This window comes from Carya illinoinensis, chromosome 6, assembly GCF_018687715.1.
Source record: "Carya illinoinensis cultivar Pawnee chromosome 6, C.illinoinensisPawnee_v1, whole genome shotgun sequence".
NCBI classification, from domain to species: Eukaryota; Viridiplantae; Streptophyta; class Magnoliopsida; order Fagales; family Juglandaceae; genus Carya; species Carya illinoinensis.
In genome coordinates this window covers 2,298,838-2,318,179 of record NC_056757.1, presented here as the reverse complement: position 1 = coordinate 2,318,179, position 19,342 = coordinate 2,298,838, and the positions used below count along the sequence as shown (strand labels likewise).

At 39.8% G+C, this 19,342-nt stretch overlaps 1 protein-coding gene and 1 pseudogene across 3 annotated transcripts; both read right to left on the bottom strand.

Moving 5' to 3' along the window:
* Window positions 1-535: 535 nt before the first annotated feature.
* Window positions 536-9,951, bottom strand: LOC122313500 (uncharacterized protein DDB_G0283697-like). Of its 3 annotated transcripts, XM_043128574.1 has the most exons (6): window positions 8,711-9,951; window positions 4,118-4,837; window positions 3,892-4,009; window positions 1,815-3,198; window positions 1,632-1,718; window positions 536-1,274 (listed from the first exon to the last, which is right to left on the bottom strand). In XM_043128574.1, exons 1-6 carry the CDS (start codon window positions 9,282-9,284, stop codon window positions 585-587), a joined length of 3,573 nt encoding a protein of 1,190 aa, XP_042984508.1. In that variant the 5' UTR covers window positions 9,285-9,951; the 3' UTR covers window positions 536-584. The 3 variants fall into 3 exon arrangements, with proteins under 3 accessions (XP_042984508.1, XP_042984506.1, XP_042984509.1); XM_043128572.1 differs by having other exon boundaries at window positions 3,892-4,837; window positions 8,711-9,949; XM_043128575.1 differs by having other exon boundaries at window positions 3,892-4,837; window positions 8,706-8,846.
* A 1,032-nt stretch (window positions 9,952-10,983) lies between these two features.
* LOC122314207 overlaps window positions 10,984-19,342 on the bottom strand; it is a 29,671-nt pseudogene continuing 21,312 nt past the window's right edge.

The window sequence follows — 19,342 nt, the reverse complement described above, 5'->3', positions numbered from 1 at the left end:
CTTTTATAGACCAATTGCCATAGAACGGTGCTTGCCCGACGTACCGTCCAATTATTTTTTAATGCATATCATATTGAGATAGAAATCAACGATGGACCAACCACAAATGGAGGAATGTATTTACTTTTGTCAATGTTCAAAGTGCAGGTATGTGCATCGAGCATGCACGCTTGTGTGAGTGTGCGCATTCTCAAAAATAAAACAATAAGAAAATATAAATGGAAATTGTTGTCCAACCTAAATGCAGGCATGTTGTAAGAGTGTTCGCGTATGCTACTAACCCTTTCGACCTAAAACTTACAAAAGCAAAGAAAGGATAACACAGATACCTGACCTTCTCAAGAATGGGCCTCAATGGAGGACCACCGCACACAAATATCTGGCATAAACGCATAAAATGATGTGGCCATGTGGGGCTTGACCACCCCCCTGTCACGTGACCAAAAGAGGATATTTCCCATTTCTTTTTCTTTTTATTTTTTATTTTTACTTTTCTTTTTGTTCTAATTTCCTTACCGAAGAGAAGCAACAAAAATACCTTAAACCAAAAATGCAATATAGAAAGCAGAGTTATAGAAATTGTCTCAATGTGTACTTTCAGGAGAACGATGTATCCGACTTAAAATTACCGACTGAGACTCATTTGACCCAGGCATCAAAGCCTCACAAGCCCTTGGAGAACCAACCGGAAAACATTTAGGCCCATTTATGGCATCACTCAAAAGCCCTTCCTCTGCACTATAGGAAGAGCTACTGCCATTGGTGGTCATGCCAATCCAGTTGAAGTTCTCACCATCCATGGGGAAATTGGTAGTCGACTGTGAATCATGCTCCCGTGTCAGAAGACAAGCCCCATCTGCAACGTCCAAATTCATCTCTTTGGGAGGCATGCTGACCTTGCTCTCACTGCTGGAAACTGGCAGTGGTTCTCCTGGGTTCTCACCACCAATAGCCAGGCATGGTGCTTCCATCTGAGGGATACCAATGCAATTCTGCACCACGGGATCAGGCGATGAAACTGGCTCCACAGTTTCCTGCATGACATCAGTTGAAACAGCTTCCACTTTATTCTGATCTACAGTTGATATGTGTGCACTTGGCATTTTAACGTCCATAGTTGGGACTGGCTCCTCTGCTTCCACCACCTCACAGACAAAGGCTTGCTCTTCTACTGTCTCCTGGTTTGATGCCGAAATAATGCCTAATGTTCCCCTTCTAACTGACAGTAATCCCACTACTTCCACCCTCTGCTTCTTGTAGAGGTCCAAGGCTCTCTGCAAGTCAGAAAGCATGTCAACTAACGAGAATCTAGAATCAATACCCATACATTTAGTCTTGTATATAAAATTTGGGCAATATTCTTTGTCCAACAAGAGAAAACAGATATGCTTAGTTTGCAAGTATCATACATAAATTACTAAATACTAGGCAACTAAAGGTATTGTTTAGCTTTAAAGTAAAGATTTCTAAGACTTTAATAAACCTCTAATTAGAAGCATGCATCCTGACCACCAGTTGTAGCCCACAGACACGCTACCATGCAAACCATTACAAGCGACGACTAAAACAACCTAAAAATAAATATCCAGGAGTCGCAACTTTTTAATATGTTCGTCCATCATAAAATTTACCTGAAGAACAGAATCTTCTTTTATGGCAGGAAAAAGCGAATGACTGGATAAGTCATTGAAGTATTTAAGACCAGTTCTTCCTCCATCCTGTCACATCATAAAAGAATTGATGCAACAGTTATCAATAAGTCCAGAAATTTTCCAAAGCAAAGCAAGTAACAGACTTCTGTCAAGATTCTCTACCTCCACATATCCATCCATAGTGGTGCCCTCATCCATAGTTGTGCTTTGTTCAATATCCAGTAAGCTTATACACCGACTATACAACTCAGGATGTGCAAATTCTGCTGAGATATCAAGCTTAGAAAGATAAAAGCGGCTGAAATGAGAAACATCATCACTTGAAAATTTTGAAGGATCAGCTGCATTCCCATGGCCAGGTTTAGGCAGAACCTCAGAAGTCTCTTGTGGTGGAGAAGTGTCAGTGGAACTTATTTCAGTGGTTTTTGCCAAAACCTCATGATGGTTCCCTTCATTATGATACCTCTGACCTGCCTTCACAGCCAAAGCATCATCTACAGGGACCTGCACTGGATGATCCCCTTTATGGGATGGGGAAGACAATTCCCTTTTAATATCACCATCTTGTCCTTTCCACAAGTCCATATTAGATTCCCACCCCCTACCATTCATTGAATTCCTTTTTGGGTCCCATTCAGCACCCCCATATATGTGAGGAGGGCCTGAACCATTACTTCCATCCCATGCATGCAAGTGAGGAGGGGGGCCTGAACCATCCATCATAGTCTGCCAGCCAACTGGGCGCAAGTGACCAGAAAACCTGTCAGCTTCAGGGATATGATAATGAATCCCAGAGTGGTTAATTTCCATAGCAGGTCTAACTCCAAACAAAGGTTGTGACGGAAACTGTGGGATCATTGCCTGAAAACCTCCATGAGGAGGTCCATGTTGGAAAGGAATGAAGCCATTTGGTACAGGTGAAGACCAACCTGGGACACCTCTCCATGCATTTCCATGTCCTCTTGCCAAACTGGAATCACTACCCCTCTTATAACGAGCAGTGGAGTTCAGTCTACCATCTTCTTCAAATGAACCCACAAAAGAAGGGCCGTCACCTCCAGCTCTAAATGCAGATGGTAGGGGAATCAAAGAAGACACATTGCTCTGACCAGTTCTGTTGTAATAAGGTGAATCTGCCCGAGGGGAATCATCCAAAAGAGGCTTTTCTGATGGAAGTTCACGATACGGCCTGTCCTCAGTAGTAGAGAAATCTCTTGCATCAATAGAAGCAACGCTCCTTCGCCCTGTTTCTTCAATATCAAGACTCCGTCTAACACCAGTTCTATTCATATACTTTCGGTCAATACTTGTAGATGAAGGAGATCTTTCAACATAGCCCTTAGGTGATGCCTTAGAACTTGAAGACCTTTCAGTAGACATATCCCCTAAATGGCTGTCATCCATTTTGATGGAATTCTCTGTGGATCTGTACTTGGTACCTTTTTCTGGCACTCCAGATAAAACACTTACCTCTCTCGAAGAAATTCCTCTGGGCCTCTGTTCAGACTTATTATCCCTGTACTTAACATCTTCTGGGTCCAAATGCCTGAAACACAGAGAAATAGAAGTAATTCAAATTTACTGGATTTCGACATGCTTCAAAAGAATATATATGGTTCAAATCGCAAACCAATAAAATTCTATTGACCGTTAAAAGAATTTCATGTGAATTCAAGTTCCATATATTTCATCTCAAATGAGACATAAAAATATATTAGTACAAAAGATAATGACAGTGTTGGTTACAAAACAATCAACCATAGTACTCTTTCCTCAACATGATCAACACAGTAATATATATATAATATCACCACTTTTACCATGGACCCACAATCAAAATAATTTTAACTAGTATACAACTAAAGATGGTTTCCTAGGGCAACAAATGAACAACCATAAACATGGACCAACAAGTATATTTCATGTCCCACAAAACTTATGCTCCCCTCTTTTCTCCACAAAAAAAAAAACCCACAAATATGAAAATTAAGGAAAAAAAACAAAGAGTTTGCCACAGTGCATTTCTATGCAGGCTCGCCTGAGACAGTTTTAACATAGTACAAGAATATGTTTCAATATAATAAACCCAAATAGCCTGATAAATACTAACACAAGCATACCTAGAAAATCACCATAAAAATTGCCAGAGCAAAGACAATTCAAAAGATAATTTACATAAACAAAATATGCTAACTCCAACCAGATTCCCAACTAAATGGAGTGGAAGTAAGACAACTACCTGTACTCGTCTGCAACAACACTGGAGCTGGGCGAAGTTCTCAGTCTGTTGCTACTAATAGTAGTGTCAACATGAGGTTGGCGTGATTGAGATCTCCCCCTATCAGCATCTGATTCAACTTTACCACCAATAAAAGATTTATTTTCCGTGTCAGGATAGTGAGCTTTGACAAGTCTAGTCTTATTATCATTAGAATCGTCACAATCATCTGGTGATCTTTTCTTACCCCTGCCATCTTTGTATCTAGCACCCCGGCCATCAAGATGGGACCCATCACGGTCACGATGCCGATCTCGGTCACGGTCTTGGTCTCGGTCTCGGTCGTGATCATAGTCATGGTCATGCTCATGCCCACGATCACAACTACGATCCCTACCACGGTCACGATCCCAATCACGTCCCCAATCTACGTCATGGTCACGGTCACTGTCACGGCCACGATCATAGTTGCGATCACGCCCACGGTCTCCATCACCTTCGCGTTCATGGTCCTGGCAACGATCACGATCTCGGCTAACCTCTAGCTCACGATCCCGGTCTCGCTCCCAACCACGATCCTTATCACGCTCTTGATCACGGTCACCATCCTTGATTCTCTTATGTCGTATTTCTGCAGCATCCTTTTCAACCTTTGCATGCTTATCATCAGATTTGATACTAGTATGATCTTTGGCAGCATGCTCATCACTTTTCTTCTCATCACGGTGCTTGTTATTCCTATCCAAGTCATTCCGATACTTGTCTTTACACCTCTCATCCTTACGCTTTTCATCCTTCTGTCGCCCATCCTTGCCAATATCATCCCTAGATGATAATCGTCTATCATTAATCTCTCGAATGTCATCTTGATGCTTTTCCCAATCACCAGAACCATCTCTTCTTTTCCTCATTCGTCTCTCAAGCTGGTTTTCATCAGTACTTTGCAGCTCATCCTGGGCATTCAAATCTACAAGCAGGTAGAACTGAAGATGTTAATTGGAGTTCCAACCACAGAAGTTTGGATCATCTACATGGTTTTCATATAAAACTTCATAACACAGTCTTCATATCTCATTTATGGTTTTCTTATATAAGTCATATCTCATTAATAAAATGTGTCAAGTCCACTGAAAAAATAAGGGAAATAACAATAAAAGAGGCAGGGAACTAGGTCACAAATCAGACTAATGCTTCTTTAAGTTGAACTTGAAATTAACAAGATTCTTTGTTGATCAATCAAGTTATCACAAAAAAATGAATAAAAGTGCCCATTTGACTCAATTCATGAATTAAGCCACTATGAGTTTACAGCATTTATTATATAACACATATTTACACTAATTTTATTAATAAAACACTTTCTTCCCAAAACAAAGTTTAATTATGTAATATCAATGACTCAGCTCTTCATTAGCACAACTTTTGTATGGTTAATAAAAAATTTTATTAAATGACATAAAAGGCAAAGCCCATGCACACGGGTCGCATATAAGAGAAGCACCTAATTAAAAAAAAGTTCAATAACACAATTACTTATGAAAACTGACTAACACAGTGGGTTCATAGTCCAGTTTTACATCCAACACCGTATTCAAGGTTGTTCAAAACTAATATATTGTACTCCACATGTCAACTGTTCTTTCTTATCAAAGAAAAATCAAGAGCAAAAACCAATCAAAAAAAAAAAAAATTACCAAAGATAACAGATACATCAGTTCTCCACACTCCTATGCGATACATCTTTCATAAGGTATAATTGCAGTGCATACAATTATAAAATGCTATTTCCTCCTATGTCTCACTCAAACTTAATACTTATCTGAACTCCATGACTACCACGCAGTTGAAAAGTTACAATAGTGAATGTGTCTTCTTTTTTTTTTTTTCATCAACCATTACTAAAATATTATATAATGGCTCAACCACCATTATGTCTTAAAAAAACTGGAAAAGGAGTTGTCATGCCATGATGAGCAACCACAGATTATTTTTTGGCAAGTAAGACGAAGCTTTTTAACAAGCAACCACAAACTATGATCAAGCATGAATTTCACCCTGAATACTACTTAGGATGTAAGGGTAATCAAGGAGTTTGTGATTTTAAAAAAAAAAAAAAAAGAATAATCATACCAAGCAAATGCATATGCAATTATTTTTGTGTTCTTGAGGCATGATGTGGCAATAGTTAATCCAAGAAAAGATCACTGTGATATGACCAGTTTGTTATAGTATGAAGTGTTCAATAGGTGTGGTATGGCCTGGGTGATGCCAAGGTACCCGGTAGGCCTTTTTTCTTGCTGGAAAGGTTTAAGGGGTAATGTGCAAATAGCTGCTGTTTGGAATATGATACCTTTTATGCCTTATGCGGTGCATTAGGACTGAGAGGAATGTCAATGCTTTGAAGATAAGGAACACTCAGTGGATGAACTTAGATGTTTTTTCTTTAATTCCTTATTTCAATGGGATTCAGCTATTGTATTTAATATAACTAGTGTCCATGATTTTCTTGTTTCTTTTTCTAGTTCCTGACATGTAATAGGTTCAGTTTTTGAATACTTCATGGGTACTTGGCTTAGCCTTGTTACTTGTCTCAATAAAATTTTTATTCATCTAAAAAAAAAACAGAGATCATCAGCCTGCTTTCAGTATGTCCACATTAGATGGGCACCAAACACATGAAAAGAAGGATGTTCTAGAAAATAGATTAATACTAAAATAGAGAAATGTTATTAGTGAACGCAGGAGACATTATCATAATTGCAGGAAAGTTTTTTTTTATTATTATTATTTTTATAAGTAGGAAAGATAAGTTAGGTGGGCAGTGCATTAAAAATCAGGAATATACAAACAGAATGCTTCTCATTGAAGTCATATCATGCGAGCAATCACACCCCAAACTCAAACCAAGCACATTACTTCATAATATTATCTGGAAAAATAAAACCCGACTCAACAAATCACAGTTTACAAAAAGCTAAGAATTTTTTAGTTTTATTTTTAATTGGCATCAAGTGTCCGGGAGAAGCATCCTGACTAATCCTAGGGGTGCACACACCCTCGGTAAAGATTTTCCCACAAGTGCACCTCAGATAATTCAAAGGAAAAATCCCCCAATCCGATAGCCCATAGAGTTGTTTGCACCCAAGGGAATTCGAACCTTAGACCTAGGGGGAGCATACCCCCAAGCCCAAGGCCTTTACCACTTGAGCCAACCCTTAGGGGTTTCTATGCCTATTGACAAGTAAATAGGCATAGCCTAAGTACACAGGAAATATACAAGAAAAAACACCTAAATACAAGCTAGGAATAGAAAATGCTAAAACCTTAGAATTTATTTCTTCGACGTCTGCAAAATCCCACAGAATACCTATGACACTGTACACAAGACATATATAAAGGAAATACCTACATCAGACTAGAAAAAAAAAACAACTGAAGATCCATCTATGATAATTATAACTATCTCCCAGGGAACACCCAAAATTAGTAGTACAACACAGTTGCTAGTTCTAGTGATACTGTGGTAAAATCTGAGGTACCAAAGAAAGCGTGTGAATGCCCAAAAAGGCGTGGGTGGCGACACAAAAAGACATCATTACAAAAGACTTAACAAAGTATGTTGACCTAGAAAGTAAAAGATGGAAAAAAAAATTATTCAAATAGTCAATCCAATTAAGTTGGCATAAAAACTAAGTTCAGAAATATGAACATCTTCTCATAGGATCTGGACATATTTGTGGACATACAAATGGTATAACATTAATTTGTATGCAATAAGTTTTAACATTCCTTTATTTTTAACTTAAAAGTGTAAAAACATGCTTGTATCATCAGTATCTCAGGAAAGATTCCTAGTTCCCAATATTTAATTCTCTTGACCACTAATAAACCACCTTTAACTACTAATCCTAAAACATTATTCCATAAGAACTCGTGTAAAATAAGCTGAAACCCATGATTATCTTGAGAAAACCCAGGGAGGGAAAAAAAAAAAAAAAAAAAGCATAACACTTCACTTGGTTTGGTTAATCTAACTCCCATTCTCTCCAAATCCCACACATTCTGTAGGGAAAAATCTGATAGGGTCGAGAACTGGACTAGCATAAAAACTTGTGGTGTTCATTACACGATCCCATGAATTGGACTAGCATAATAAATAAACTAACAATTTAGATTTTGAAGTTCAATAGCTACCTTCTTTAGCATAGCTACAGCACATCTTAGGCACTACGTGAAATGGTGCTCCTCATTAGTAATCGTGATGTTTCTGATTCTAATAATTGCTTCAGGTTAAAAGAGCAGAAACGCACTTAGCAGTGTTTTCTTGTAATAAACATGAGAACAATTGCTGGATATGTAAGACTATCGCATCAAAATGTACTAGTATCATTTTTTCCAATCAGAAGAAAACATGAGAAATATCTAAAATATTTTTTCAGAAGTACTAGAGATATAACTAAGATAGAAAGATTAGGCACCAAAAGAATTTAACATAAGTAAGAAATCTAATGTATTTAAGCCCCTCGGCCACTGAAATGGCACAAAGTTAATTCAAAGAGTAATTGGGACGTAAAACTAGATCAAAAGGAAAATATTTTTTTTTTATAAGTAAAAAGAAAATATTCTTCCACTTATGATGCTTGAGATCAGCACTCAAAAACTTCAAGGTCCTCTCTCACAACCTCAAGTTCTAATGGTATCTAGTTCGTATGCTGGATACGACCTAATGTTCTAAAACTTTAACATCCATCATTAGTCATAACAAGAGAGGGGTAAGGTTACAATGCGATTAAAAATCACAGAAAATCATATTAACCAACAATCTAACCAGTTACCTTACCAGTTTTTTCTACCGCCTTCTTTGCCTCCCGCTGTTCCTCGTTATCAATGGCCAGCCTCTCACTTTTCCCATCTTTAATCTTCTTCTCTTTTTCAAAGCCAACTTCCCTACTCTCCTTTCGACCCGAATCCCGGTGCTTCCCACTACTCTTCCTTGCCTCCTCACTCTCACCATTCACTCCGACACCCTCCTCTCTTCTCTTACTGCTGCTACTACTCTTCGATTCACCCATAGCCTTCGACTCCTTGGACTTCTTTGAAACCTCAGTCCGATCATCATCGCCGCCATTCCACCGATCGCTAACTCCGTCGGCAGCCCGCTCCCTCCTTCGCTTTGAAGGGCCATGATCTTCAGAATAATTCCCATTCCCAGACCCGTACAAGTCCTTGGCATCCTTCAGAGAATCTACTTTCCGCTTCTCACTCGAGCCTGAGTCCCTCGAAACCCTAGAGCCACCGCCACTCTCTTCTTTGCCCTTCCGATCCTTCAAGCTCGAATCTTTCTCCGAGTCCGAGTACTCCCTCGCTTCCCTCGAACTGTGTTTGCTCGATTTGTGCCGCGAACTCTTCGGCATCTTTGAAACAAACTAGAAAACCGAACAGGAGCCTCCCGAACCGAAACGGAAAAGCTATTTTCAAATTCGTAAGCAAAATTTGGCACTCAGATCGAAACTCAAAACCCTAGTCTCGAGAACCCGAATGGTTGATCGCCGATGAGACTAGGCATCAGAACCCCAGCCGTGAAGCCTCTCAACAAAATCGAGCACTCCAATCAGAAACCCGAACCCTAATTTCGAGACATTATGACGTTGAACCGCCCGGCCACTCAGAGAAGACAAAAGCCCTAACAAGTGGACGGAAGTCGGGCAACCGGACGGCGACTCATCGGTACGAAGGGATCGCCGGGGTGTTAAGAGATTGGGATCGAAATGTTAAAGACGAGAGAGCCACCGACAGAGTACGAGCATAAATGTGGAACTGTGTATGAAGTTAAGAGCAAGTTAGGGCCAAGGGAGTCTCAGGCCCAGACGCCGAGCGGAGTTGGTATAGGTATGACTATATTACCCTTGGTATTTCGACTTTATGACGGAAGATTCCTCGGAGTTTTTGGGAACTTGATTCACTGTAGCCTTGAAAGTGACCACGTCTCAGTGACTGTCCAATAAAAAGGTGACGCGCTAGCAAGAAATTTGAAGGGAGCAACGCAGAGTAATCGGGTGCTCCCGAGTTCCGACAGAGGCATTGCGGAATTTAGCGATGAGGATACCCCTTCATCTGTCCGACCTGACCTGGTAGCTGGGTGGACATATCTTTGATAAATGACCAAAAAATAAAAATTAATGACAAATTGCATGATGAATAGCCTCCACACCATTGAGAGAGATATCATATAATCCAATTATAATATAAGCAAAAAAAGTTTTTCGTGTAAGTAGTTCAGCTTCACTTTTATATATTTTTTATACGATTTATTAATATAATTAATTAAAATAATAATTTTACATTAAAAAAATTATAGAGTTAGTTATATTAATAAAATACATAAGAAATATATAAAAATAACTATATATAAAACTTTATCATAAATATTATTATATCAAAAATTTTATATAATGTTATTTTTATATACTTATATTGCATCATTTTTTTATTATTTCAAAAATTTTATATACTTATATTGCATCATTTTTTTATTATATAACGTAAAAAATGATTAGAATTTTTGTTATTATTCTATCGTTGGTGGTAGGTAGGAAAAGTAGCTACATTTTTGTGTTGGGTGGGCTAGCATAAAAGAAAAGTAAAAGCACCCCAACCATCCAATCCACAGTGTCAACCCCCCACCTTTAGCGACAAGCTCGTTCCAACTTCTCTCCTGCTGGCTGCCGCCGCTGCCAGTCTGCAACAAGCATCCTTCTCGTTCTTGGCCATTAGTCTTCAACTCGCTTATTGCCACCGTGGACCTCTCTTCAACTTCTAGCAAGAAAACTTGCAAATAGCTCCAAACTTTAAACTTCTATAAAATCAACAGTATTTTGAAAGAAACAGGGACGACTACACGACCGCTGGGATTTAGAGGCTTGACACCTATGCCCATTAATCTTTGCTCACTGGCTCTCATATCACTATGCCTTCATTGGTACAAGTATCCAGTTCCTATTTTTCACGTACAACGTTATCAACTCTTGAGTGTCCACCTTTTGTTTTCCCCACCTTCTCATGCAGGGATGTATTTGGAAAGAAATTAAGAACCAAAATTATCTATTGCATCTATTTGGAGAAAAAGTATTGTAATAGAAGCATTATTTAGTTAGCAAAGCGGTTGTCTAATATTGTAGCAATTCCAATTAGCAATACTAAAATTTGAAACATTACAAATTACTGTATTAAGTTATGCGTAAGGTAAATGGCTGGATGGGAGGAATTCCACTCTTATGCCATCTTGCTTCACTTGGACTCGCTTTCCCTTCCACAGAAAAGAGAGAACCTGCCGGCTGACCTGTCTCATTGATGAGTGAACATGGGACGCGTTATGATAATACTCCAACATTTTGAATGGTCTGGAGATTGCAGGGATAAAGGGCCATGCGTTTTGTCTAAACGCTAAAGGCTTTGATACCAACAAATGGTTTCACCCCCAAAGAGAAGGGCGTCTTCATGAAGCTCAAAAATACAGTAAAATTCCAAGGGAAGATCTCTTACCCCTTCGAAAGCACAAAACACATGAAGATTTTCCAAAATAACTGCTCTTCTCAAATCAATCCCTGCCGCTGCAGATCACTGTATGTCTTCTTATTGTAGATATTACCCTCTCTGTCTTCATATTCCTCTTCAAGATCCGGGCACCACTTGTTCACTACTTGCCGTTCTTGTATTCTCTTCCACAGATCTTTCGCTTCCTGTGTTTAAATGTTGGAACATACAGGTGAATTATCAAGATATAAACTGAGAATATTTTTTTTTTATAAATAAAAATATTATATATATCAATGGGAGTAACCAAGTACACTGGACATATACAAGAAAACGTCTAGCCCATACTAGAGAGCTCCTAATAACCCAAAAAGCCCATGAAAACTACCCAAAATACATTAAGTCCGAATTGGAATAGAACACACCTCCCCAACCCCAACCCCTTGTATCCCATAAGACTAATACTCCACCCAAAACTCCTTTTACGAGAACGTCTTCATAATGCCCTCCCTTAGTCTTCTTTCAACTTGAGCTATCACCCTTAGCGTCGTAGTTGATTGTCCAAGAAAGAAACTTTAAATCCCTACTTTTCTTAAAACTTGATTTGGTTTCATGCGAGTGGCTCGCCTTAATTGCAGTGAGTAGTGCTTTAAATTGGTCTTCCCATCCTCCATGTGAAAGCCCCACAATATGCTGAATTTTTTTAACCTTATGCAAAACCCAATTCGATGGTAAACCCGCTATATTGTTTATCAGAGGAAGAGAAACCAGTAAAACAACATTATCCCCAGACACAATACCTAATTGCACTCTCAACCCTAAACATTCCTCCTCACAAGGCACCAATGACAAACCCACAATTTCCTCCCCACCATATCCTGCATTCAAATCCCGAACTTCCTCAACAGATATATGGTTGTTGTCCATTGTTGCTACTATCACCATTAAAGGTTCCTCCCCTCCATCAACGAGGACATTGCTTGTATGTGCTCCACCCCTCGACGATCCTTTTTGTGTCACTTTGTCAAACCTTACTGCTCCCTAAGGAGGCATAGAATAAGTAGGGGAAGCACTACCTTCTATTACCTCATTTTCATCTTATAAAAGAGGCTCGTCTGTTTCTTCCAAAGTACTCAAGACCCTGGAAGGACCCTCATCTTCAACTGAAAGTGAACCTTAGAAAAAAGTACCAACTCCATTTGCAACTAGTGATTGAGGGTAGTCAGACGACAAGCTACCGATGTCCTAAGTGACACTAGTGTGAATGGTGATGCCGGTGTCCAACAACCCTATCTGTGACGGCGTCGAAACACCCTTTGCTAGCGCACTTGAGGCCTTCAAACCCATAGAATCTACCCCCCGCCCACCCCTCATCCGTTTTCGACCCACCACCCAAACCCACGACTAGGTCCAGCCCCTTATCCACTTTAATCATGTGATTTCTCACATATTCCATAACTCTTGTCAATTGAGCTTTGACAACCCACAAGACTATTATTAGTGCTAAACAAAAAAAAAAAAAAAAAAGACTTGGCACATGCTCTCATCAGTTGGTCATGGATTATAAGCACACATTCCTGATCTTCCACAAGACAAATAGGGTAGATATCAATATGTATGTAGTCCTTGTTTTGTTTGGCCAGAATGCAGCATAATAACCAACCAATAAGCAAGTAGTCGTGTAAGACTTCTATGTGTTATGAAGTTGAGCTCTGTTAGTTTTAAAACCAATTTCATGATGTGAAATTTAAAATCAATTTCAAAAACCCAGAACAGTTCACAAAGACACAGGCATTTTCAGGATTTTCATAATCTATGGCAGAACAACAAGAACAAATGAACCAAAATTCCACATAGATGCCAATGATAAACTATACTTAGGATTATTATTAACAAATTAACAACCCACTATCACTTTGGCTATCCTTGTCTCAACTGGGTGTTGTTAGTCCAATTATTCAAGAACCCAACCAGAGTAACAAAAATGCCAGAATGAGAGAAAAACAGTTGACACTGTTGACTTGATCGACTCATGCTAATAAGTGATATAGAGAAAATCCATTGGACTAAGAATTTATGCAAAAGCATACCTCGATTGATGTGATCTCATTGAAGTTCTTGGTGTTTGGAATACCCAGGGAGCGCATACCATGCTGATGACGCCATTCCTTGAAATGCCTTTCAAAAGCCCTACATCCCCAGTAACTATAGTTCCCACGTATCTCACACTTGAATTCCTGAGATGCATTGAAAAAAATAAATACAATCGTGAGAGCCACAAAGAATCTCATAAAAGATGTCTACCATAACAGACACCAGTGCCTGATAAGCCACTCTTATTTCCCTAGTCTCCATGGTTTGGAAATCAATAATAAACAATACTACTTTCTTTTCATGCATTTGATCCAAGGTAATCAAAGAATCTTCCAAGATGATTTAGGATAAACTAAAGAGAAACTACATACGACATGATGCATATCTAAAATGATCGGAATAATAACTAAAAACTTGCAATGCATGCAATTTAACCAATACAGGAGGCAATATAGCTCAAAAGGCTCTTACAATTAAATGGATAAACTACCTGACCAAGACCATGAAGCTTATACAGCCAATATGGTATAGGCTTCCCATCCCAACCCATTGGCAACTTGAGGGGATTATAAATCTGCTATTCTTCGTCATCACTTTCAGTATCAACTTGTGTTTCCTCATGCATAAATAATCAAATCCAAGTGACTTTCTATTGTAAGAACCAACACAAACCAGAAGATCCACACTATAAAAAAAAATATTCTCTAACAAACTCCAAGCATATTTCAACATGAAGCGTGGGGGTATAAATCCCCAATTTAGATAGGGAGCACGACTATTAAACATCAAGCAATAACGCATGCAGTAGACAAAAAAACTGCATGTATAATCAACAAGTATAAGAAATTTAAAGCATACAGTTTCAATGAAAAACACCACACCATTTCATTAATCTTTTAACCAAATATATACAAGTGCAAAGCTGTTTTTGGTAACTACATATACACGGAAACTGATATTGTGCAAGAATAAAATTTACAATAAATGAAAATATTTACAATGAATGGAAACAGCTAGGATTTGATCTTGATTTGGTTGATTTGGCTGGAATCAAGTTTTCTGGCCGTGATTATTGGGATCCTCCTTAATACGCCCCCGCAAGATAGGGCTTCTATCGGCAAGACCAATCTTGGATCGAAGAAGTTCAGTACGTTGCCGTGACAATGGTTTGGTTAGCAAGTCTGCAAGCTGGTCCTGGGTGTGTACATGTTTGACATGAAGAGTCCTTTTTTGAACTAAGTCACGGACAAAATGGAGATCTATTTGAATGTGCTTCATGCGAGAATGATAAACTGGATTAAAGCTTAGATGAGTTGCTCCAAGGTTGTCACATAACAAAGAAGGTGGATCTTTGAGAGGAAAACCAAGTTCATTGAGAAGGCCAAGTAACCACACAGTTTCTGAGGCTGCATTAGCTAAGGATCTGTATTCAGCTTCTATAGAAGAGCGTGCAACAGCCCTTTGTTTCTTGGAGCTCCAGGAGATTGGGTTGGTACCAAGAAAACTAATATAGGCAGAGGTAGAGGAACGATCATCAACATTCCCAGCCCAATCAGCATCGGAGTATATCATAAGATGCCAAGGAGTGTCCTTTCGAAGCTGAATGCCGTGAAAAATGGTTTGCTTGAGATATCGAAGTAATCTTTTTGCTGTTGTCCAGTGTGTAATGGTGGGCTTGTGCATAAATTGAGATAACTTGTTAACAGCGAAGGATATATCGGGACAAGTAAGGGAAAGATATTGAAGACTCCCAGTAACTTGTCGAAATTCAATGCTATCAAAGGAAGCAGTACCATCAACCAGTTTTAAGGATATACTAGTAGATAAAGGAGTGGACAGATCCTTAGCACCAAACATGTTGGTTTTGGACAGCAATTCACGGATATATTTATGCTGGGATAGAAACAAACCTGCACGGGTTGGGACAACTTCCACACCCAAAAAATAGTGAAGGGGGCCCATGTCTTTCAAAGAGAATGTAACACCAAGTTGCTGAATGATAGAGTGCACAAAGCTGGAATCATTTCCAGTGAGCACAAGGTCATCCACATAGACCAGAAAATAGCATATAATGGAGCCACTTTGATAAATAAAGAGAGATGAGTCAGCCTTAGAGTTATGAAAACCAAGGTGAAGAAGTGAATCCCTGAGTGTGGAGTACCAGGCCCGAGGGGCCTGCATAAGGCCATAAATTGCTTTCCGTAATTTGCACACATGATTGGGTTTGGACGGATCCTTGAACGCTGGAGGTTGACTCATATACACATCCTCAGCCATGTCCCCATGCAGAAACGCATTGTTCGCGTCCATTTGTCTTAGAACCCAGCCTTGCATAACAGCAACTGTAAGAACAGATCGAATAGTGGCAGGCTTTACAACGGGACTAAAGGTCTCCGTGTAATCAATCCCAGTTCTTTGATTATACCCTTTCGCAACAAGGCGGGCTTTGTATCGGTCTATCGAGCCATCAACCATTCGCTTAACCTGAAAGACCCACTTACAACCCACGGGATTTGAGCCAACTAGAGGGGAAACTAAGTCCCATGTGCCGTGTCTCATAAGGGCAGTGAGCTCCTCGGACATGGCAGCACGCCATTGAGGCGTGGATAAGGCTTGGGTCACACACGTTGGTTCAAGACACGGGGGAAGGGGATGTTTGGTGACAACGTTGAGTTGTTTGGGTTTGAAGATATTATTCATAGATCTGGTGGTCATGGAGTGTGTGCGTTGTGTGGATGTGGGAAGTGACCGAATGGGTTCGGAGTGAAAAATAGGGGAAGGGGAAGAGGGAGATATACGAGGAGCAGATTCATAGTGAGATTCAAGCACATGTACAGGCAATAGAGATGTTGAATCCGAATGATTTTGAGAATCTAGAATGTCATTAGGAGAAGATGTAGGGAGATTACCTGGAGGAGATGAGACCGTGGCGGAGACAATTTCCAAGACCACTGGTACAGCATGCGATGGCGGCAGTGAGGAGGCTGCAGGTGCGAACGGAACGACATCGTGTGGGTGTGGCACGCAAGATGGAGAAGAAGAAGATGAATTCGGAGAGGAACTGAGGGAGGCTAGGGTTCGGGCTTCATCAAAAAGGACATGCTGAGAGGTGTAAATCTTCTGGGTAATGGGCTCAAAACACTTGTAGGCGTTTTGGGTTGTAGAGTACCCAATGAAGACACATGGGCTGGACTTGGGCTGTAGTTTGTGGGTGTTATACGGCCTGGTAAGGGGAAAACATAGACATCCGAAAAATTTTAATTTGAGGTAGTTTGGTTTTTGACCAAAAAGAGCCTCAAATGGAGATTTATTTTGAAGAAGAGGGGTGGGTTGACGGTTTATAAGATATGTGACAGTTTGGAAAGCATGGGGCCAATATGAGAGAGGGAGATTGGCATCATGAAGTAAGGTAAGGCCAGTCTCAACCAAGTGACGATGACGACGTTCAAAAACACCATTTTGTTAAGGGGTGTGAGGGGCAGTAGTGTAGTGACTAATGCCATGGAGAGAAAGAAATGGTTTGAGACCGATCTATTCGCCACCATTGTCAGAGTAGAGACTTTTAATTTTTGCTTGAAAACGCTTTTCGACAAGAGTTTTGAATTGAGGAAAAATGGTCTTAACATAAGACTTCGCATTGATGGGATAAAACCACATATATTTAGTGTAATGGTCAACGAAAAGTAAATAGAAACGAGAACCATCAAGACCAAGACAATGAGCGGGACCCCATACATCAGTATAAATAAGATCTAGAAGAGCATTACTCTGAAAACTCGTGGATTAAAAAGGTTGTTGATGAGGTTTATTAATAGAACAAGAGGAACACAAAGAGTTCATTGTTTTATTCATAACAGGAAGTGAAAATTTTTTGACAAGATGTTGGACAATTTTAGATGACGGATGTCCAAGACGCTTGTGCCACCCATCAAACGAGGTCTGTTCATGCACGTTAGCCACCATTGGGGAAGAGGAGCCCACCAGTGATTTCAGAAAAATGTAAACGCCGCTTTCACATGCTCCTCTTAGTAGGGTCGCTCCCATAATTCGATCCTTCACAAGAAAATAAGAGGGGTGAAACTCAACAAAAACATTATTTTGAGAGGTGAAATGATGAACGGAAATTAAATTTTTGCAAATATTGGGGACACAAAGAGTATCACGAAGAATAAAAGTCCGATTTGGAGAATTTAAAGTTAATGAACGAATATGTGAGACAGCCAAACCTGACCCATCACCAATAACAACTTCATTAGTACCATCATACTCAGAGTGAATAGATAAATTCGCCAAGTCACCAGTAATATTGTGAGAAGCAGCGGAGTGAAGAAGCCATTTTTTTCTTGTTGATTTGACGTAGTGGCACAGTTGACCGTGACTTCAGATGGGTGAAGCTGGGGACAAGACTTGGCAATGTGGCCCATTTGATCACAAAATTGGCATTTTGGTTGATAACGACGCTAGTTGGAGGGATTAGAGGGCTTGCGATTTTGCTGGGCTTGGAAGTTTCGATTTTGGCCTTGAGGCCGAGAAGGCCCACTGGCCTTATACGTGCCTTTTGATTGAGACCCACCAGACTTCGGCTTGTTGCGATAAGAGAAATTTGCAGAAGTTACAAGTTGCTGGGTTTTCATCTCCAAACGTCGCAGGTAGCTTTCATGCCCCACAAGGATGTTGTGCAATTCTTCGAAGGCCAAGGATGTTTCCCGGGCACGAATCGGCGCTACAATTTCCCTGAAATCAGAACCAAATCCGTTAAGAACATAAAGGGTAAGATCATCATCAGAGATGGAATGATCGATAAGGGTGATTTCATCGGCAAGGGCTTTCACCGCATGCAAATAATCAGGGATGGAACGAGTTCCTCACTGAATCAAGGTAAGTTCTTCCTTGAGTTGCATGGCTCGGGTTCTAGATTTACTGGCATACATATGATTCAGTTTTTGCCAAGCCTCATGGGAGGTTTTGGCAATGGCGATGAGGGGAGTAATGGTGGTGGAAGTTGATGCCAGAATAGCACTTAGGATTAATTTATCCTGACGAACCCAGTGAGTTTTATTTAACTCGGTGGAAGAAGTGCCGACAGGGGAAGGGCACTTTGAAATGCCATTGACATAGTCAAGGAGATTATAGCCGATGAGGAGAGCTTCAAATTGAGCTCTCCATTGAGGGAATGTAGATGGTGTCAATTTCTCATTGATCTAGGTAGAGATATTGAGAGCGATGAGGGCATTTTCAGTGGGTGAGATGGGATGAGAGTGGGGTGGATGAGTGGAAGTTTGTTCCGATGAGGAGGCCATCTTAGAGAGTAGGATCTGTTTGCTCGTGGGAGAACGGCTCTCTGGATACCATATAAGAAATTTAAAGCATACAGTTTCAATGAAAAACACCACACCATTTCATTAATCTTTTAACCAAATATATACAAGTGCAAAAGCTGTTTTTGGTAACTACATATACATGGAAACTGATATTGTGCAAGAATAAAATTTACAATAAATGAAAATATTTACAATGAATGCAAACAGCTAGGATTTGATCTTGATTTGGTTGACTTGGCTGAAAACAAGTTTTCTGGCCGTGATTATTGGGATTCTCCTTAATAACAAGTAGGTACAAATAATCATGCAAGAAAAAATCCCCATGAAAATATATAACGCTCAAGGGTTTGGATACCGTACCGTATCAGCCCATATGGCCAGAATTTACCGTGCCAAAACAGTAACCGGCACAAGGGAGGTAGGTGTTTCATACTGAGTCAAATACCGACCGTTTCGGTCAATACCAGCCTAAATTACTGTATTTTTGTAAATAATGTAAAAATCCTGACTTTTTCATCATTTTT